Here is a 22,951-nt window from a genome sequence, read left to right as displayed (position 1 = left end):
CTGTGGTGGAAAGGCCAACTTTTGTCCCCCTTTGCTGTGTTTTGCACAAGAAGACCTGCGCCTCATTCAGAATGACAAAGCCCTGATCTGGGCAATAATCAGTGGCTGGTTGCGGGAGCCCGTCAGGGGGGGTTCAGGGGTATGCAGGCAGTATGTGCAGAGTGGTATGTGCCCCCCAGAGAGTCTACCCCCTCGCCTGCAGATTGAGTAAGACCGGGGCTATCCTCCTCAGACTTCCACAGGCCCACAGGAACTTGCAGCTTATCCTCAGCGAGTCTCACCCGGGGTGTCAGGGGTAGAGATGGTCTAGGGCCTGCTCCACTGTCCAGGTAGAGGCCTCCAGCCATCTTAGGGTCCCCTCCTCCAGGCCCCTTGGCTCAGTCACTCTCCTAGCCGATCCGGCGGCCCCGAGTCCTCAGGAAAGGCCGCGGTTGCGGCCTAGCTGTTCGTGGGGGGGTGAGGAGGAGATCAGAGCCGAGTCAGCTTTTGTGGCCAGGCCTGAGCCTGCTGATTAACCTTCACCCATGGTCCGCGGCGGGCTGTGATGCTCCCCGGGAGCGCCGATCGCGCCAGGGATCCCTCGAGACGCGGCGCGGCCCGCCAGGAAAGGCCGCGGCTGCAGCCTAGTACCACGATGTAGGCCGGGAGCGTCCGACGGGCCCCGACCACGGCCTCAGAGCAGAAACTGTCCTCCTCCTTCAAGAGCCAGAGGGTCTGCAGACCCCCCACAGACAGCAGGGATGTGTCAGCGGGGTTTTAAAAGCCGATGGATCCGGATTTTTAATAGCGATGTGCGGAGCTCTCTAAAAAGCAGCCGCTCACATCGCAATCTTGGCCACGCCCCCTTCAATATTATTTACTTTTTGGTCAGGAGACAGAACCTCTGTCAGGTTTTTATTGCTGTCTGTTTCCCTATTAGGGATAGGAAGGAACAATGGCAGCCACTCAGATCAATGTAAAGGGGACAGGAAGGGTGAATGTGGGCGGGTGCCTTGATATGGCAGTGTGGCTTTGCATGTTCTTGCAAATAAATGCAACACAATCCTCTCTTTTCAATCTGCCCTTTGAAGACATTTTCCTACCCTTCTTGTCTGGACAGGAAGTAATACAAAATTTGTTCAATTTGGATACGCTATCCGTCCAAGAAACAACCGTACCATCCATTTCATGTACAGGAGTGATATGGACAGGAATTGGTGGAAAATCTCCCCAAGTGAATCACATACAAAAATAACTAAAGAAAAGAATTTAAGAAAAAGATTTTAATGTTATTAAGCTCTATCCAAAACTAGTTCACCTTAAGTATAACTAAACCCAAAAACAAAATGTCCTTGTCACTTTCTGTGAACTTAAAGGAAAAACAATGTTATCATTCTTGTGTAAATTACTAATCCCCCCACCCCCATGTATTGAAAACAAGCAAGGGTAGGCGTGTTTAAAGTCCAGCCTGGGTGGCTACCATGGCCCCTTCCATTGATACATTAAGGGGGTGAGCGTAGACACCCAGGGACAAGATGTGTGTTACCGCCAGGCTCACCAGGTGAAAGTAAATGGGGAAAAACTGAAAAAAGGAAATTGGCGTATCTAGCTAAGGAATGGTAAGCTGCATTATATTATTTTACTTTTTGTTTGGGTTTTTTATCTTCCAGTGTGGGATGGGCAGATCTGCTAATTACAAGTCTGTGAGCTCTTACAGGTCAGTAGTTCAGGGAACTCCCATGACATAACACCTGTGCTTTTTAAAAGTAGTAATAGGAAATGTTTTTGTACATTTATGGTGTGATTCAGATACAAAAATCTAAACAGGATCAGAATAAAACACCTTCAGTCAATGAATAAAGAGACTCAAGGGTAGCAGTTTGATAGTTCCATAACTTACGATATAAAACAAGGAGCAGTTTTTGAAGGCACCGTGCATACGATGGACTGTAAATACGCTAAATCCTTGTGGATGTAAATATGCTAAATCCTTGAGGATGTAAATATGCTAAATCCTTGAGAGTGTAAATAGCGAGCACATAACCATATTAGCAGCCACAAAGAGGCTAAAGGCAGCAAAGCTGATAAAGTGCACTAGATGGCCAAAATTTGCAGTTCCAGCTTTCATATTTCTGTCCTGGCAGGTTCCTTTTTAACACCTCAAGCTATTGCCTCCTCTTGACCTCCCCCTTCCATGCTTCACTACTACATGACATGTGCACTTTAATTGTTATGGCTTAACTGCTAGCCCTTTACACTATTCAGTAAAGTCTCGACAGCCTTCAGCATTATAAATAATCTCTTTGATGTTGCAAAGACGGCAAAAGAAAAATCTGCAGGTTTTTTTTCTCTGTTGTTTTCATGTTTATGTAAATCTAGCTGTTTCCATTTTGTACATTTTATGTAGTGCTTTTAGACAAGAATGAATCAGGCTTTTAAAACGGAACTGTAAGAAAAATCTCTTAACAATTCGGTTATACCAATTTAGGCTGATTACATAATCCTCTCAATTTTATCTTTTCTGTTTGCATCAATTCAAGTATCTTAATTGACATACTGTACATACAAGGTTTTTTGTGTGTTTTGTTATTCTGCTGCTGCTTATCTTGGTTCTCTAAGCGTGGTCTAGTCATTTGTTACATAAGAAGACTTCTTTTATTTGTTCATTAAAGGCTATTCTTACGGCCCCTTTTTTGCCCAATAGTCCTCCAAAAGACAGACAGAGCTGAAACGAGGCAAAGAGCTAAAGAGGGTAGCTTAGCCTTTTGGTTAATAATATCTCATACTGAGTATAAGAAATTAGGTTAAAGATGGGAAAGGCGGTAGAGAGCACCTTATTCAATATAAACTTTTCCACAGAATTTATTTAACCCCTGCTAGATTGGCTAACATATTCGCCTGCAGATGTAATTATTCCCATGCAGATTTTATTAAAACATTCTGGGATTGTACGGTAACACAACAATTTTTGCTCAATGTAGTACAATGTATAAATTCTGTTACAACGTTAAACATAATTCCTTCTGTGGAAATTTGCGTGCTGGGATTGGTTGACTCCTTGGTCCCTACAAAGGTCATTCAAACTCTCCTAACCTTATTTCTCTATTACGCAACAAAAAGCATTATCCTTTCTTTGAAAAAATCTCATGTTCCGACCATCACAGCCTGGAAAGCTCTAATAAATAAAGCCCTATCTCTTTATAAGGCTACATATGCCAGTAGAGGGGTTCCGGCAAAATTTGACAAAGTGTGGGAAGAATGGGTGAATGATGCATCTACTGCATCTGAGTGAGAACTGTCTCTCTTTGTTATCAACACTGTTATTGCATGTAGCGTTTTATGTTACGATGTGATGGGGTTCGTATCCGTTAGTATAAATTGTGAGTTCCATCTGTGAAGGGTTGATTATACATCTGGATATTGTAGTCGGCTACATATGATATTATTACTAATTGTTTATGTGAAACTGTTGTGGGCTCTTACCCTGACATAGATCTTTATTATCCACTGGGCCATGCTGGCCACTTGTGCTGAAGTGTGCCTCATTCATGTTTTGTGTTTTTTCTTTTTTCCTTTTTTGTGTTGTTAATTGACACGTGTCATGCTTATACTACAGCATATTGAAAGTTTAAATAAAAAGAATTAGAAAAAAAATATAAAGGAAAGGCAATGGGGTATAAGTGGTGCTCTCTTATCGCTATTTCCTGGGGTACATTTGCATATCCAGCATTTAGTACATGTAGCATCTAGATACAATTTTTTTTTGCCATCAAGAATCTGATGCTAGATAGTTCTTTTCAGTAATTAAAGCAAGTGAAAAATTAACATAAATCTCCACACTGCCAACCCCTAATATTAACCTGACCCTTAGGAGGAACCTAGTCTATCACTGACCCTCCCAACACTTAACCAGTAGCCTAACCATGAAAACTCCTTAAAACTTTACCTGTAACATTTAAAGATGACAATGCTCCAAATAAACTTTGAGCCAGCTAGTGCTGGGACAATGCTTTCTTGTACCCAAGGCGAAGATGACCAACTGTGCCCTCCCTCCAAACTGAGATGAATGGAGCTTGCAGGTCCACATTAACAGTGACTCAGCTTCTTCAGAGTGCAGAGATGACAACCACTGGCTGCTGGCTCTGGACTTAACCTAAGGAACAAGTGTAGTGGTTGTAGTGAAATTAAATTGACAGAAAATTTGCAGATCTTGCAACATTTTTGTAGGAAGCAGAAACTCTCTCTTGTGCTCATTGAGTTGCTTAGGCAAAATAAGCTTGAAAAAAAGGATCTACTTTTTTTTCTTTATCTTATAGGGTGTAGAGTTTGTGTGTTTAGGGTATTTTTTTTTTTACCTTTTATATATTTGAACATTATTTGTTTCTTGCCTCGTTAAATGTTTTATTTGACCTTTTTTTAAACTTTATAGCACCCTTTAAAATGAAAAAAAAAAAATGGAATCTTAATTTCTTATTCCTATTGTTTCTAATACATTTCACATAAATAACAACATTTTGCTAACATCTACTGATGTTCGCCAACATTTCTGGGCAATGAGAACTTCTGGTTCAAAGACTTTTTTTAATGTGGCACTATTGAAAAAATGTATGCAAGCTTTAAAAGTCTACAAATAAATGGCAAGAAAGGCTGGAATGAATAATAAAAACTAATACAGGTTAACCAAGGTTCAAAATGATTTATAAATGAAAAAAAAATGTAGCCTTCATTCATAAATGACACTGAAAGCCCAACCCTATAGATTAAACTGGGAGAACCATTTTACTGTAATCTGCAAGGCTGGTCTGTTATTTTGACAGCCTGGCCTTGGAGCATGCAGGAGATGGCTGAGGTCATGCAGAGTTAGGAGATGCTTCCACCCAAGTTTTACCTTGCCAACACAGCCCTGAAGCACTTCAGTGTCTCTTTAATTATCACCCACTAGATACCTCAGATCAGTGGCTAACTTTTGCCATGGGCCATGGCCTACACCTTCACACATGCTCAGACTGCTCATTTTTTCTCTCTACATTCAATGAGCTTTGTACATACAGTCAGGTCCATAAATATTGGGACAACGACACAATTCTAATCTTTTTGGCTCTATACACCACCACAATGGATTTGAAATGAAACTAACAAGATGTACTTTAACTGCAGACTTTCAGCTTTAATTTGAGGGTATTTACATCCAAATCAGGTGAACGATGTAGGAATTACAACAGTTTGTATATGTGCTTTCCCTGTAGCATTGCTGTCTGGTTTGTTTAAACTGCTCTCCTCTGCCTTTTAAATCCTGGCAGCACTGGCTCTGGATGAACTTCTTCATCCACAAGGTGTGTGTGTATATGAATCCTAAATAAAATACCAGCAAGCCTCTGAACAGTTCCTGCATGGGCTCCACCAAAAGGGCAGGGATGGTAGTTACCACCATTTATGAAATGTACTTACTTACAGGAATACATTCAGATTCAGAATACTTTATTGTACTTTCAGCGAAGACAACACAAAATCACAATAACGAACAGAAACAAGACACAATAAAAACAATAAAGTTACCAAATAAAGCAATTAATACCAAATAAAATGAAATGAATACTATACTGTAATAAACTATATCATCCTATTAAAATACATCATAGAATAAATAACACTGATTGAAAAGTAACAGGAAATCAGACCATCAAAATGCAAATACAGTATTAAACCACTTTCTCTAACATTATCCAAAAATTAGCTTTGCACAGATAACAGTATCGGTATCGGTGCAGATACTAAGCATTTGTACTAGTACTCAGTACTTGTACTCATGCAAATTCTCCATTACTAAAACCGATACCTTCAATGGAGCCGGTTCACATATGTGCGGGCTGGCTGCAGCGCGTTTTAATAAAAGTCTGGGACAATTTTGAGCACGTGAACCACTGAACAAAGTCGCACTGATGGGGGCTGAAATCTCTCTGTCAAAAAATAGGTATCAGTAATTGGTATTGGCTAGTACTTGAGAAAAAGTATCAGCACTCGTACTCGGTCTTAAAAAATTGATATTGGTGTATCCCCACCAAACATGTTACACATACAATTCTGCAGGATGCTCTGTATAGAGAGGCCCTAGTAAAATATAAACTGCAACAAAACAGCTGTTGACATTGCGTAATGCAAAGATCACATGACCAAGCTCATGAAATGCATTGAGCAGTGTCTACTTTGGCGTTTGGCCGGGACCACTCCACTGAGAATAATCGGGGCATTCGAGGGCCATCAAGATAGGTTTCTGGTCCAAAATTTGTAGGAGGCCCTGTATTTATTAAGCTAAAACGCAAAGGGGGAGGTAGGAACAGTTGCTGAGGCTGAGAAGGAAAGATGGACTATCTCGGTACCGATAAGCACAAATAGACTTTGAATAAAAAAATTATATTTATTACATATAAAACACAAACATGATTACAGAGAATCAATTCATAAAAGGAAAAAGTCAATACAGTATACATATACTTGTAGATTTCAAGGTGAGTTTCTGGTTATGGAAGTTCTTCACAGATTATATAATCCTCTACAAGTTTCGCGATCAAAGGACCGCTTCATCAGGAGGATAACTCTATAAGGTAAATAGCATATTTGAAAAACTATACAAAACATTATAATACGTAAGCAAAGACAGGTGAAATATATGTTTACGACAGAAATATATTGAAAAAACGTGTAGTTTACATAGGATTGAATATAACAAAAACAGCAAGGGCCCCAGCACAATCTCTTACCTAGGGGTCCAAGGCCATAATATTTGTTGCTATTAAGCTACAACACTGAACTTCAAAGTTGTTTTTTAAGTATTATTTGAGAATTTCAAGTTCAGGAATGTGTAAGCCTGTAAGGAAAGCAATCGGAACAACAAAATCTTCAAATAGGAATGTGATGGCTATCCAGTCTTCAGTCTTCAAATTTTTCTACAGCTTCAGTCTCTTCACTGTCACTCATTTTGCTTTTCTTATTGACCTGTTCTTCTGAATTTGTTGCAGCTGGAGACACAATGTACAGAACTTAATAATGACAAGTATGAAACGAAAGCAGAGAATGAAAAGCTCAGACTGACAAACAAAGAGATGAGACGAGACCTGGAACGGACTTCTCAGGAGTTACTAACCGCTCAGAGACAGCTGAAGATTCTTCAGGAAGAAGCTTCCCAGCTGCATGAAGAGAGAGAAATGTACATACATCACATTATTATCATTGTCATCAACAAAGTTATTAGGTTTAATTCTCTGAATGAAATAGTTTATAACAAGAGTTTTTGGTTTAAAGGCAGTTGTAAAGGGAATATAAAATGTTTCTGTTTATATTGGTTTCATTATATTATGGACTTAAATACAAATACAATTGAACAAATATTGTTTTGTCAGGTAAAAAATGTAATAATATGGCATATAAACATGTCCTTTTTATTTTTCCAGCCAGACAGTGGAACTGTATGCCCTTTTTTTGCATGTTTACCAGGCTAATATTAGCTGCCCTGCTAAAAAGAAAACCTCTTAATAGCTCAAACTGATAGTTATAGGGGAAGTGACACATCTCCCTTCATAAATGTTTTGTATGACTCTGTACAGACTTTCAGCTAAAGAGACCATATGAAAGGAAACAGCTTCTGCTGTGCCCTTTCTTTAGAAATACCATAATGATCTGAGACCTCAATGTCTTGGGTACACCCTTTATACTGTAATTATTTTTAAAGGAACTTTTATATATATTTATTATATATATTTAAAATTGTACTTTTATATAAAAAGAACATATACATTTCTCTTTTTTTTCTTTTTAATCAAAAAACAGCATGCCCATCAGAAAAATGCCAGTCTGACATACAAGAGCATATGGTATTCCCATAGCTAAACAGGAACTGTGCTCTTTCACAGATCTCCATATCCTAACCCAAGTGTTTTAAAAGATTTGTTTCTAGAACATGGTACACCTGTATTTAGGGTGTAACATGTAACATGTACCAGCACCCCCTCTCACCCCATGGGCCCCCCTTCCCATGTGACAGCGGAGGTTCCACTCCCCTGCATCCACTGTCTAATTGAAGGCTCACACGGTGGTAGATAGCAGGACAGAAAGATGGAAGAAGACTGCGCAGGAGCCTGACATCGCACCTGTAGGAAAAAATAAACTAATGCACCTTTTCCTGCAAAAATATGTGCATTTATTATTTTTACCTTACAGGTGAACTTAGCCTTAAAAAAATGATTTTCTAACTGTTCTTCTGGAAATAGATACAGTATGTGGTCTGATTCTTAGACCAGAAACTCCTTAATTTTTGCATTTCAGTAAGGTAAGTTTTTTTTTGTACTTTTGGGTGAAGTAGTGAGGGGTTGGATCTTCTGTCAAGCTGTTGTTCTTTCTCTTGCTGGGGAGATTCACCCCTCGATTTGTTTTGGTGACGACTCTCAGGATGACAGAAGGTGAGAAACAATTCAAAATTATCACTAGAGCAAGAGACGGAACATCATCCAATGGATACACAAGGGAATCGGGTGGCTTCAGTAACCAAAATTGCAGTGTTCATCCTTGTGATACATCACAGGAAGCAACCTCATGGCTAACAGAGGACAGAATTAGAATTAGACTTGGGAAACTTAACATTATTAAATGACCAGGACTGGATGGCTTGCACCCGAGGGTACTTAGGGAACCCAGTCAAGTATTTGCCAGACCATTGGTCCTAATTTTTACTGACAGTCTACTGAAAGTAATGGTATCAGCGGATTGGAGAAAAGCCAATGTAGCACCAATATTTAAAAAGGGCCCAAAATACATCCCTGGGAATTACAGACCAGTTAGCCTAATATCAATAGTATGCAAGCTATTGAAGAGGATGATAAGGGACTATATACAATATTTTAGTAATGAAAATGGTATCATTAGCAGTAATCAGCATGGATTCATGAAGAATCGGTCTTGCCAAACCAATCTATTAACCTTCTATAAGGATGTAAGTTGCCATCTAGATAAAGGAAGGTCCATAGATGTGGTGTATCTTGATTTTGCAAAAGCCTTCGACACAGTTCCCATAAACGTTTACTGTACAAAATAAGATCTGTTGGCATGGATCATAGGGCGGGTACATGGATTGAAAACTGGCTACAAAAGCGAGTTCAAAGGGTGGTGATAAATGGGGAATACTCTGAATGATCAGGGGTGGGTAGTGGGGTCCCACAGGGTTCTGTGCTGGGACCAGTCCTATTTAATTTGTTCATAAATGGAGGATGGGGTAAACAGTTCAACCTCTGTATTTGCAGATGATACAGAGCTAAGCAGGGCAATAACTTCTCCGCAGGATGTGGAAAGCTTGCAAGATCTGAACAAATTAATGGCGTGGGCAACTACATGGCAAAAGAGATTTAATCTAGAAACATGTACAATAATGCATTTGGGTGGCAAAAATATGAAAGTAATCTATACACTAGGGGGAGAACCTCTGGGGGAATCTAGGATGGAAGAGGACCTAAGGGGTCCTAGGCTCAACAATGGCATGCAATGCCAAGCTGCTGCTAACAAAGCAAACAGAATATTGGCATGCATTAAAAAAGGGATTAACTCCAGGGATAAAGCAATAATTCTCCCACTCTACAAGACTCTGGTCCGGACGCACCTGGAGTATGCTGTCCAGTTCTGGGCACCAGTCCTCAGGAAGGATGTACTGGAAATGGAGAGAGTACACAGAAGGGCATCAAAGCTAATAAAGGGTCTGGAGGATATTATTTATGAAGAAAGGTTGTGCGCGCTGAACTTATTCTCTCTGGAGAAGAGACACTTGAGAGGGGATATGATTTAAATTTACAAATACCATACTGGTGACCCCACAATAGGAATAAAACTTTTTTGCGGAAGGGAGTTTAACAAGACACATGGCCACTCATTAAAAATAGAAGAAAAAAGGCTTAACCTTAAACTATGTAGATGGTTCTTTACTGTTTTTGAGTGGCAAGGATGTGGAATTACCTTTCACAGGTGGTGGTCTCAGCAGGGGGCATCGATAGTTTCCAAAAACTATTATATAAGCACTTGAACGACCGCAACATACAGAGATATACGATGTAATACTGATATATAATGACACACATAGGTTGGACTTGATGGACTTGTGTCTTTTTTCAGCCTCACCTACTATATAACTATGTAACATTCCAGTCACAGCTGTCTAAGACAGGAATTGCCCTCTTTCTGGTGAGATTCGCTTCCACATCCTGTTGTATCTCCAAGACAGGAAAAGATGGGAGATCTCCCCAGCAAAAATAACCAGGTAGGAATTTAACAATTTACTAGTCTAAAAAAAAAATAACCAGGTAGGAATTTAACACTTCACTTCTATAAAAAAATTAACCAGGTAGGAATTTAACACTTTACTACTCTAACCAAAATTAAAAAAAAAAAAACATTTTGGCTGGAGATTGCTTTGTGGTAATACAAATTCCTTTTTAAAGAGTTAGGACCTTTGCGTGTCTACCTCCCCATCACATCTCAAAGGCAGGTTTGAATCAGGAACCAAAAATATCTTCTCCCATAAACCAAGACAAGCTTTCCATCCTGCACTTTATATGTCAGCCATTCCAATAAAGTAGACACAGACAAGCCATGGCTCCCACTGACCCACAGTCATCAAAGCCAGGGTGAACATAGACATCAAATTATTGTGCATTCCTAAATTAAGAGATCGCTAATTTCAGCAGCCCTTCTATTTTTTGAAATTGCTACAAAATCCTTTTTTATTTATTTATTTATTTTTAGGGTATATAAAGCCTAGACAGGAATTCCTTCACATAAAAGGTATTTGCCGGAACTAAGGTTCTTTAGATAAGAAATACGGAGGCTGCCACTGCTGACTTGTTTTTGAAGGTGCATGTTCCTGAGGCATAATCCTCATCCTCTATTCACTACTTAGTGAGTTATTGATGCATTTTGGTGTCCTGACACTTTACTGACTACATTTTCTGGATCCTTGATGCAACCGGTAGTAAGGAAACCTTTAAAATGACAGCCCTGGACTTTACACCTTTAAAAACAAGCTCAAAAGGAAAGCTTCCATTGTTCCATCTCAAAAGGTTCCCTTTAAAAATGCTGAATTGGTTTTATGTTCGCTCTTTGGCATCCATTGTACCCATCTATGAATCAATTCTCGAGGATTCAGCCATGGCTGGTACTGTTTACTATTCTCTGTTTATTGTTTCCATCGCAGGGAAGTATACCGGGTAACAGAGAGCTTACAGAGAGAAAGGACCGCACTGCTCAAACAGCTTGACTTGTTAAGGTATTTATCTGAAGTGAAACATTGCACAGTTCACAATGCAATTCCCCAGCACTTAGCTCTTCTAATCCCTTTTTAGTCGGTGAACCGCAAACCAAAACATTTTTCTGGAGTACAGATTCTATCTTGAATCAAGATTTTCACTGGTATTATAATTTTAAAATTTTACTCATCCCTAGTCCCATTCATAACTAATAAAAACCCATTTACTGAGGGTATAACACTTCCTCATGCCATCCAAAACTAGAAAAACTGTTTTGCTGAAGTTCAATTTCAAAATAAAACTAAAGGTCTCAGCTGTGTATGTTTGCATTTTTGCATTTCCCACACCGCACTGGAACAAGCTGGCCTTCTTAGACACCTGCAGGTGCCATTAATTGTTAATGGCGCCCCAAAAGCATCTATGAAACTTGTTGCTACCACCAAACCGCATTGTACTGCAGTGTGCAGTGTCATGCGTACCCACACCCACAGGCGATCACACGCAGACATGTGGGGATGTCATGAATTCTTACTGGCACCTCCACGCATCAGAAATTGAGGTGTGGTTTTGGGTGGGTTAAACACAAAGCTCCATGCGGTTCCATGCGGCCGCGTTTTAAAAAAGGGTCAGGAACTTTTTTCGCTGTGCGAAACGCAGGTACAGCGGCCTACTCAAATGAATAAGCTAGTGTACTCACACAAACGCGAGCTGCACCACCCGTAATGGTGTGAACCTAGTCTTAAAAGTCGCGCCTGCCATACTTTTTGTGTGTTCCCATGTGTCTGATAGTCCATTGGTATGGACGGTGTAAACTGGCCCTTAATATTTACAATCTGTGTTAATGTTCCAAAAAATATAATGCATGATTATAAGTCCAATTTCAGGCAAAGTCTTTTATTTTGTTTTTGATAAAGTGGAAAAGGGAGCCTCTGATGGGTGTTTATTGCTCTCTAAGTTGCAGAGATTGCAGAGCATGAAGTATTGAGAAGTCTCCTCGATGGGGGCACAGCCAAAAATAAACACATTCTTAGCAATAGAAGGGTTGAACCCTCTGACAATATTTTTTTGTTACCCAAAAAGACAAAATTTAGGTGCCGCTCAGGTAGAGAGGTAAAGTCCAACTAGACCGCTGTGAGTGCAGGAAGGGACAGGGAGCTTCTCCTAGCTCCAAGCTGCAGCAATGTCAAAGGAAAAGATCCATAAGCTACACATCATGAAGCAGACCCATGTGCATGAAGTTAGATGAATGGCAGCCTCAGGCCGGACTGAAGCCAGGCCACGCTTCCAACGCGTTTCGCTCCACCCCTTAGAGCTTACTGATGATTAAGCTCCAAGGGGCGGAGAGAAACGCGTGGGGTACATGACCTGGCTGGAGTCCAAGCTGAGGCTGCCATTCATCTCACTTCATGCACATGGATCTGCTTCAAAATGTGCGGCTTATGGATCTTTTCCTTTGACAGTATTATTTTGTTGCTAGCTAGGTCTTCATCTCCAGGTGAAGAGAAGATCTGTTATAACTCTAAGAATTTTGGGGAAGAGTAGGAATGCTGGGAACCAGTATTAGATTTTTATTGCTGTATGTGTGTCCCTGGTGGGAAATGTTTTAGACAAGATTAAAATTACCTTTTTATTACAGCGGAGCATACTTTATACCTCTGTCAGGCATTTTTTATTGCTGTTTGTGGCTTTCTGTCCTAGTGACACCCATACCCTTCCTTGTATTGATGCCACAGGAGTTGGAGGAATCCCCTAATGGTGTCACCGATAGCAACAGTAAGCTAACAGGAGTCCTTACTTTCCCCACTCAATCTAGAACAATGGTTTGGTTGGGCTGTAAAGTGTGAATGTCATTATGTACAATACACATCTAAACTTGCATTTTTTTACTTCAGGGAGATGAATAAACACTTACGGGATGAACGGGACAGCTTTATACAGGTAATGCACAAAGAGGATCTTGGCTTTAAGATAAGTATTTCTTATGAATGTCCTATTTCAACTTCCCCAGGTTGCCCTATCATTTATACATTCTCTAATGCCAAGGCTTTCTAGATTGGGTGGGAGCAGACTCTTTATATCAGAAACATAACACCTGAAACATAGCGCTAGCACATGGGTTGCAGTGCTCCGCAACACACAGTACTGCATTATCGTGCGTTACCAAAAATGCAGCTTGCACTATTAAAGATCGTTGTGGTGCCTCGGACCAACAATTTAAATGAATAGACCACCTTGCCTTAATGCAATGCATGTTAATGTGCATGTGTTAAAAGCACGGCCAATAATCAGATGTGAACTGGCTCTAAGACCTCATGCACAAAGGCGTCCAGGTGAGGAAAAAACAGCTTGCAAATGCTTTTAGATGCATTTAGACAGATCAAGCGTTTGCGTGTTCATTCACTCTATTGGCTATTGGAATGAATGAACGTTTAAGAGCTAGACGTGTCTAGCATTTGTTATGATCAGTTACATTAAAAATCAGAATAGGATAATTTATAGTTATTTAATAACTATTTGAAAGTACATTTTTGTAATCATGAAGAAATGTTTGTTTTTTTTAACCTAAGCAGAAATCAAAGATTACCTCATCAAAATCGATAAGGAATCAAAGATCTGGATCTATCATTGGAAATTATGTTGAGAGGAAGCCTTCTGTGAAAAGGTAAATACAGTCATTGTCAAGGTAAATGGATATTATACAGTGACCCATGTTTTCATATGGCTTAAAGTGAACTTGTGCTTTGCCCATGCAGATCAAGACAACAGGTTCGCTTTAACGCTGACCCACACAGTAGTTTATTTCCCCTTTGCTTTTCTGCTACTTGGCTCACAGATGCAAGGCAAAGTTATAAATCTAAATATTCTGATTGCGGGGTATGACTTGTTCCCCCTACTATGTGGCAACACTAATATTTTGCCTCTACTTTCTGATTTGATCCCAAACAAGCATGTAGCTTGTAAAGTCAGAGAGAAGTAAGAATGGAGTAACTCAAAAAGCGCTTCAGATCAAAATAACAGCCAGACAACAATTATTAAAAAAGGGGACTCAGGATTGGCAAATTTTATATTTCTCAGTACTGATTTCTTTTAATTGTTCTGCAGGACTTTGGCTTGTGAAACCTAGCATCACTGCAAACACCCCCTTCTTGGAAATGCACAACCCTAATTAGGACATAGATTCTTCTGACTTTCAACCACAATTGTCCACATCTGAAAGAAAATGGGTAAAGGAATTTGAAGGATTGGCTAGGTTATGGCTAAATGAGTGGCAGTGATTTAAAGGGACCAGGCAAGATGCCTTCTAGAAGTTGGAAGCTGTGTGAGGCTGACCCAGGGAGGAGGGGTAGATCGTAAATAAAAGAGCTTTAAAGATGGAACCTTGGGTGACCTCTATGGAAACAAGAAGAAGCGAGAAGGAGATACAGTTGCAAGTGACACTGAAGGTGCAATGAGATAAGTAAGAGGAGAACCAGCAAAGAGTAGAGTCACAGAGGCCAATGGAGTAGAGTTTTTTGATCAGGAGCGTTTAGTCAACTGTATCAAAAGCAGCTGGCCATAGATGGTCCAAAGCTGGCCATAGATAGTTTATTTTTTTGTTCAGCCACAAAGAATAAACAGATTCCTCCATCCACTCAAACAAAGAGAATGGAGGAATCCCCCCGCCCCCCGCTGGGCCATTGTATTCTGACGAACGAGGACAGCCCCACATGAATCGAAATTCAACTTGCTAAATTGGCTGAATTCCGATCCATCTATAGCTAACTTATGTGTACAGGCTCACTGGAGCAAGATGCAGGTCAATCCATACAATAATAACAGATGAGAAAAAGCCTTATGTGTATCAACAATTTTAGTACAAACACAGTCCAAAGTGATTTTCCCCTTGCTGAAATATGGACATGATGATACAGTTTAGGTAAGAAAGTCCTGAAATCTTCTTTATTAAAATCGGCAGCCCCAGAACAAACACAGTCTGGTTGCCTGGCCATCTGTTTACTGACTGCTTCATAAATTCTCTGAGTTGCATTTGTATAATTGGCATCTGGTAGGATATGGACAGCAATAGAAAAAACACAGGTAAACTCTCTTGGAAGATAAAAGGGTTGACATTTTAGCATAAAATCTTTCACATCTGCCATGCACTGTTCATCCACTTTAATTACATTTCCGCACCAGGAAGTGTAGATGTACACACAGAGCCCCCATCTGAATCTTACACAAATCCCTGGCTCTACCATTACAAAACACATCCAATAGCTTTGGAATGCCATAGTGAAGACAGGTTTCAGTAAAAGCAAGGGCACAGCGCTCAAAACACAATCATATATACATAATTCTGCACAGCACAGCCGCCTGTAGCAATAAATCTGCTATAGGGCGATCGGCAAGCGATTAAGTCACTGTATCTTTGCACAAAGAAGACACAGAGGCACCCCCACACTAAGGACAAACAGGAATGGATAGCAGTGCTTTTATCTAATATTCAAACTTACAAGTTGTCACACTGAGGTTGATTTTCTAAACCTGGAGAGTGCAAAATCTGGTGTAGCTGTGGTATAGCTTCTAACTTCAGCTTGTTCAATGAAAGAGGAACTGCAGTCTGCTCACATAATTTGTAATAAAAACGTCTTTGCCATTCTGAAGCTTCCCTCCAACCACTTTGCATATTATTTTATACATATTGTGATTCTGTACTTGCCAAATATGCTGCAGAAATCTCTCTCCACTTATGCCCCGTACACACGAGCGGAAATTCCGCCAGCAAAAGTCCGATGTGAGCTTTTGGTCGGACATTCCAACCGTGTGTATGCTCCATCGGACTTTTGCTGGCGGAATTCCCGCCAGCAAAAGATTGAGAGGAGGTTCTCTATTTTTCGGTCGGAAAAAGTTCAGATTGGAAATTCCGATCGTCTGTACCAATTCCGACGCGCAAAATTCCTATGCATGCTCGTAAACAATCCGACGCATGCTCGGAAGCATTATACGTCATTTTCTCAGCTCGTCGTCATTGCGTTCTTGACGGTCGAAAGTTCAGAGAACTTTTGTGTGACCATGTGTGTGCAAGCCAAGCTTGAGCGGAATTCCGTCGGAAAAACCATCCAAGATTTTTCTGACGGAAATTCCACTCGTGTGTACGAGGCATAAGTCTGGCTGCATCCATTTTAACTGTGGGCAGCTGAAGCTGCTGCCTGTTCACTTCCTGGATTTGCACAGGCACACCTCCAGCTCTGCAGCCCTGCAGCTCTCATTGGCCGTCTTATGACTTATCCCCCCTCCCTTCTTGGCAAACTCTCAGGAGACTGAAAGAGAGAGCTGTGCATGGTGTCATAAGCCCAGGCTAATGACCAGACAAGAAAGAGGAATTGCGCTGTATAAGGTATTTACTGGCAGAAAAATGTTTTACTATCCAATGTTAAAACAACAAGGGCAGAAGATTTAATAGATGGAAAGATGAAAAAATGACTGAAGGTTCCCTTTAAAAAACCTGGAAGCTGATTGGTTTCTATGCAGAGCTGCACCAGATTTTGCACTCTTCAATTTTAGTAAATCAATTCTAATGTTTTGACTTTTTAACTATAACGTCAGGCAGTTTATTGATGGGTATCGTTTATGTTAACATTTGGTTTATACTGCTTTATACTGCAAGGATTTTGGCAAACTTTAGTCTGCATATTTATATCTTGCTCTTTTCTGAAGAAACTTTTGTATGTATTGAGTTATGGAGGATCATTATCTCAGTGGTAGATGCATTTTAGTGAGTCCACGCAAGTCAGGAAGTCTAGTTTAGGGTTGGTGGGCCTAAAGGAAAGTTCATGCATCAGGCTGCCCATGCAGGTTTTTTTTCAACCAACAAAACCATTTGCAGGATTTAGCTGCATTGGCCCAGTTGCAGCAATTAGCTGCCTCTCAATATGGGATCATCCGGCACCCCAGGCTCTCTCATTCCACTGAGACTCACAGACTTCCTTGATCCCCTCGACTTGCCTAGTGGCCTCAGCTAGACATGTGCACTGCTGAAAAATTAGTTTGTTTAATAGTTAGTAATAGTTAAGTTATTATTCAGTTGCGCTTATCTTGATAAAACATAATAAATAATTAACAGTGAAGAAAAATTCATATGTTGATCATAAAATCAATATGCAAGACTTAATACTAAAGGGGGGAAAAAAAAAAAAAAAAAAAAAATTCATAGGGTAGACCATCAGTGAAGGGTTGTGAAAAAGTCCATAAAAATAAAAAATCAATTCGGTGTTATAAAGATTCAAATTGAGTGTAATTCAAATCACCACCAATAAACATATAAAGTCCAAGTGATGAAGATAAAAATCTGTGATGACAAAGGGGGGTCCACCACCAGGTATGGAAGGGGTTACTCCTTACCAAAAGGCCATGATCCCCCACCACAGAGGATCACAGCAAGCAGGAATCTTTAAAGTTAAATGGGAACTGTCAGCGATGTCCACCAGAGGTCGTCTCCTCAGCAACGACTCCAACCACCCAGGGCATCGGAACCAAAAAATAAGAGGGGCTCACATAGTGTAAAACCACTTACATTTATTAAAATAAAATAAAAGTACAGATGTACACTTACAAATAGTCAATGGAATAACAGCCTTAAGTCCGGCTCCGTGGCCACCGGAGCACGGACAAACCCGTCCTACTGGAAAGCAGCTCGCTTGGGGGTGACGTCAGCGCGTCGTCTGGCTCCGCCCTACGCGTTTCGTGACATCATCACGTCTTCCAGGGGCACGGATGATGTCACGAAACGCGTAGGGCGGAGCCAGACGACGCGCTGACGTCACCCCCAAGCGAGCTGCTTTCCAGTAGGACGGGTTTGTCCGTGCTCCGGTGGCCACGGAGCCGGACTTAAGGCTGTTATTCCATTGACTATTTGTAAGTGTACATCTGTACTTTTATTTTATTTTAATAAATGTAAGTGGTTTTACACTATGTGAGCCCCTCTTATTTTTTGGTTCCGATGCCCTGGGTGGTTGGAGTTGTTGCTGAGGAGACGACCTCTGGTGGACATCGCTGACAGTTCCCATTTAACTTTAAAGATTCCTGCTTGCTGTGATCCTCTGTGGTGGGGGATCATGGCCTTTTGGTAAGGAGTAACCCCTTCCATACCTGGTGGTGGACCCCCCTTTGTCATCACAGATTTTTATCTTCATCACTTGGACTTTATATGTTTATTGGTGGTGATTTGAATTACACTCAATTTGAATCTTTATAACACCGAATTGATTTTTTATTTTTATGGACTTTTTCACAACCCTTCACTGATGGTCTACCCTATGAATTTTTTTTTTTTTTTTCCCCCTTTAGTATTAAGTCTTGCATATTGATTTTATGATCAACATATGAATTTTTCTTCACTGTTAATTATTTATTATGTTTTATCAAGATTAGCGCAACCTATTATTTATCCTTATGCTTATTTACAATTGATGTTTTTGTGAGGTTTGCTGCTTATCATAGTATATACTTTTTTGCACCTGGTTTTAAGCGCAGTTTTTCACCACTTTCTAAATTAAGTTATTATTCAGATTTTCAAATTTTTGGGTTTTTTGAATTTTCGGAATTTCATTCTTATTTTAGGATTTTTGTTCTTTTGAATTTTCAGATTTTCATTCTTATTTTTGCATTTCCGAATTTCCGGATTTTTCAAATTTTGAACTTCCGAATTTCCGAAATTTTTAAATTTTGGATTTTCGAATTTCCGAATTTCCGAAATTTCAAATTTTCTGATTTTCTAATTTCCGAAATTCCCAATTTTCGAATTTCCGAATATTCGGAAAAATTAGGAAATTTGAAAATTCGGATATTTCTGAACGAACGAATTTGTCTAAATTAGTTAAAAAACGAATTTGGAACTAAACAAATTGTACATGTCTAGCCTCAGATTTCTCAGTCTCCCAGAGTCCCTCAGCTGTCCCAACTCTCCCAATCCCGTGGGCAAGGAATCTCTCCAACATGGAGCACTGTCCTTAGTAAATCACCTCTTCTCTCTCCAAACGAGAGCACACATCTGTCTTCTGACAAGGGCACTGAGCTAAAGCCAGGCCTCACTTATAACGAGTGTGCACACCTGCATACTCACACAGCTTGCAGGTCTCCAGTAAGACCTGGACACAGGAATGTGGACTTCTTCAGACTTAATCTCTTTAAAGTTTTCGAATTTCCGAAATTCCGAATTTTCGAATTTCCGAATATTCGGAAAAATTAGGAAATTAGAAAATTCGGATATTTCTGAACGAACAAATTTGTCTAAATTAGTTAAAAAACGAATTTGGAACTAAACAAATTGCACATGTCTAGCCTCAGCTTTCTCAGTCTCCCAGAGTCCCTCAGCTGTCCCAACTCTCCCAATCCCGTGGGCAAGGAATCTCTCCAACATGGAACACTGTCCTTAGTAAATCACCTCTTCTCTCTCCAAATGAGAGCACACAACTGTTGATTGGCATTCTCAATTCCTTGGATATCTTTTTATATCCCTTTCTTGTTTTATACAGTTCAACTTACTTTTCCCGCAGATCCTTTGACAATTAATTTGCTTTCCCCATGAATCAGAATCCAGAAACGTCAGTGCAGCACTGGTTGAAAGATGCAAGGGTCTGTCAGGAGTTCAGAAACTCACTGACCTTTTATACACACACACACTAATTCCAAGCAAACAGATCACAGGTGAGGATGGTTACCTTTAAACCAAAAAACCTTAAAGCCATTCAAACCCCTTTGTGTCAACTCGTGTGCATGTTATCAGGCCAAAATCACCAAGATATGTAAACTTTTGATCAGGGTAATTTGGGTAGTTTCTGTGGCCATTATGATTTAAAAAGAGTAAACACAGTTGGTTGATAACAAATGGCTTCAGCCAAACACTAACCAGGAGTGAAAGAAAAGTTTTTGTGTTATCATTCATATTCTCTGAAAAATGGCCAAGAAATCATAAATTCTGCCAGGGTATGTAAACTTATGAGCACAACTGTATGTGCAGAGTGAGATCTAAGGCACTGCTGCCTCTCCTGACAGGCCTTCATAAATATTGTTATCTGTGTAGCTCAAAACAAGATTAATTTGTTGAGAGGTATGGTAATGCTGGCAACATTAATGTGAAAATGTGACATCACATGTCCACAATACAGATGTCATTCATCCAGGCAGTAGAGGTTTGTCCATTTTGGCTCTGCTCAGAATTCCTTTGGTGCACTTCCAGAGCCCCACTGCACTTTGACAACCTCTGCCGGGCCCCCTTGCACTGCAAATATCTCTCCAGAGTCTTCACACAGGTATTGGCATCTCCTATATAGACCCAGACTTCCTGTGCACCTTCGGGATGAGACTCTCATATACTGTAGCTTGTTGCAGGGTTCCTTTGCTTGTGTATGTGGCTCTTTCTTTCTCTTAGATTGTCCCCATTTGCTGACCTTGTTTGTCTTGACCTCGCTAGAACTCTGGGTGCCCTGAACTCTACTGTGTTACTTAAATATGTATTTACATCCCTCTGTACACCACCTCAGCTTTTATTTAGATGTAGTGTGCCTGAAAACCCATAGTTCTCTGGGAATCCTTTGTCATATATTAACAAACAGTTAAAAAACACAAATTTAAAGCTAAAGTTTAATCTTGCTTTCCCTGGTTCAGCCTCTCCCTCAGTTAATATGGTAATGACATTTTTAAATAAAACATCTACGTTTTTATTAAATACCCTAATTTAATTTCAGTAATGTCATCATCGGTTCTCTGTGCTTCTCTATGCAATGCAGGCAGCTCATAGCTGGAGGGGTGCTGTATATACTATAGCTCTCTGAAACTCGGTACTCTGCCTCAGTGTTTTTCACACCAGTGCTCAGTCCTATTGCAAGCAGTGGGCTGGCTCTTGAAGGAAGTTATGTCTTAATGAGTTGATGTCAGTCTGAAAGAGTGGGCATTTCTAGGGAGGATGCATTTGCAATACGAAAAAAAATTAAAATGCATCCTTTGGTAAACTAGAGATCATGTATTGCAGCTGTGTTAATGTGTGGAATAAGTATTATCCCAACCCAGTCACTTAAAAAAAAAATAGAAAAAAAAATGGGATAAGGGATAGTAGCAACAATCTAAACTTTATTGACACACATGATACAGAGTTTCTGGGCAAAAGCCCTAACCTAAATATGGTTGCATGGCTGTCTAAGGGTGACAACATTGTCATGTATCTTTTAATATTTAGGTTTGAGTCTTTAACCAGAAACTGTGTAACTTGCTTGTCAATAAAATGTAGATGTTTGTTACTATATCTTAGGCCATTTATTTTTCTGTTTTTTTCTTGAGGCTCCATGTACATGCAGACCACCTTCGGAAATGCCCACATGTGTGATACTGAGCCTCCATGATTGAAAGAAGTGGAATCCAGTGAATAAAATGGGTGGACCAAGGGTAGTAAGGCAGGGAATCAAAAAGCTACTGTAAGTGCTAGGAAGGCTAAAAAGCTAGGCATCCTCCAGACAGGACATGAGGCAGCACCATGTAAGGGCTTCTCAATTGTTTAGAACAGGGGTCTCCAAACTGCAGCCCAGGGGCCAGGTGTGGCCCTTTGCTTGTCTTTATCCGGGTCTTGGGGCACTATTCATCCCACCGATATGAGACACTATTCTGCCCACTGACACCAATAATTTCATCCATTGACATCAACAATGGGGCACTATTTCTTGCACTGACACCAAAGATGGGGCACTGTTTACTCGCACTAATGCTGGAAAAAGTTTCTATTCCCGCTGGCCACCCTAAAGTCTGAATGACAGTAAACCGGCCCTTTGTGTAGAAGGTTTGGAGCATCCTGGTTTAGAAGCTACAGCTAAGTCAGATAGAGGCCCCCCCCTATTTCCTGGCCAGAGGACATTGAGAATCATTAAGCCTTTAATCCCTGCCCCTTTAATTCACTTAATTTAATTTATTTCAATTATGGAGGTTCAGCGTCACCTGTGGGCATTAACTCAGCTTCCTGTTTTCTTTATGCTATGTACAGCACCCTGCAGGCCCCTCCAACAGCCATATTTTGCATAGAAAAGTGCAGAGACCTAGTGATGATGTCACAGAGTCTAAAGTTCTAAAATTCTAAAATGTTTTATTTAAAAATGTCATTAGCATGTTGAAATGGAGGGGGGAGGGATTCAGGGAAGGCAAAAATATGATCAGATGAAGTTTCAGCATTAAAAAAAAATGTCTACAGTGTGGCAGGATGGCAAATATTAAATTGTACGTAATCCCACGCTACGGTGTGACAATCTAATTTAAAAATAATGGATAGACTGCTGCTGTTCGGGTACAAGGTGCAATGTCCCTTTAAGATGTGCTATGTGCCAAACCCAGCACTGCCTTAAAAATGTGATTCCCTATTAGGGATGGGCGAACGGTTCGGCCCGAGCATAAGTTCGAACACCAAACAATATGTGGTGTTCGGGAAAAATTCGGAACACCCTTAAAGTCTATGGGATATTAACATGAAAAATCTGCCAACGGATCGAAAAAAAGAAAAAAAACCTCACAAGCTGCCACTGATCTGCCTCCATGGGAGGCACCCGCTGTATTACGTGTCCTCGCAGGTGACAGTTCTTTTATAACTGAGGGCGGGGCCACACAGTGATGTAAAGGGTGGCCCCGCCCCCTCTGACGCCGCGGGAAAGTCATGGGGAAGTCTCCGTGCGTCAGCG

General features: G+C 40.4%; 1 protein-coding gene across 2 annotated transcripts in view; it reads left to right on the top strand.

Moving 5' to 3' along the window:
• The window catches only part of CRACR2A (calcium release activated channel regulator 2A), a 208,565-nt gene that overhangs the window by 123,664 nt on the left and 61,950 nt on the right, over window positions 1-22,951 (top strand). For both annotated transcript variants that reach the window (XM_073621246.1, XM_073621245.1), the window contains exons 8-11: window positions 6,996-7,183; window positions 11,207-11,278; window positions 13,151-13,196; window positions 13,829-13,920. In XM_073621246.1, the coding sequence (XP_073477347.1) occupies window positions 6,996-7,183; window positions 11,207-11,278; window positions 13,151-13,196; window positions 13,829-13,920 (398 nt within the window). The remainder of the gene's footprint in view (window positions 1-6,995; window positions 7,184-11,206; window positions 11,279-13,150; window positions 13,197-13,828; window positions 13,921-22,951) is intronic.

This window comes from Aquarana catesbeiana, linkage group LG03 (assembly GCF_042186555.1).
Source record: "Aquarana catesbeiana isolate 2022-GZ linkage group LG03, ASM4218655v1, whole genome shotgun sequence".
Taxonomy (NCBI): domain Eukaryota; kingdom Metazoa; phylum Chordata; class Amphibia; order Anura; family Ranidae; genus Aquarana; species Aquarana catesbeiana.
Note: the sequence above shows the minus strand (reverse complement) of the source record. Positions and strands in the feature narration are given on the sequence as shown.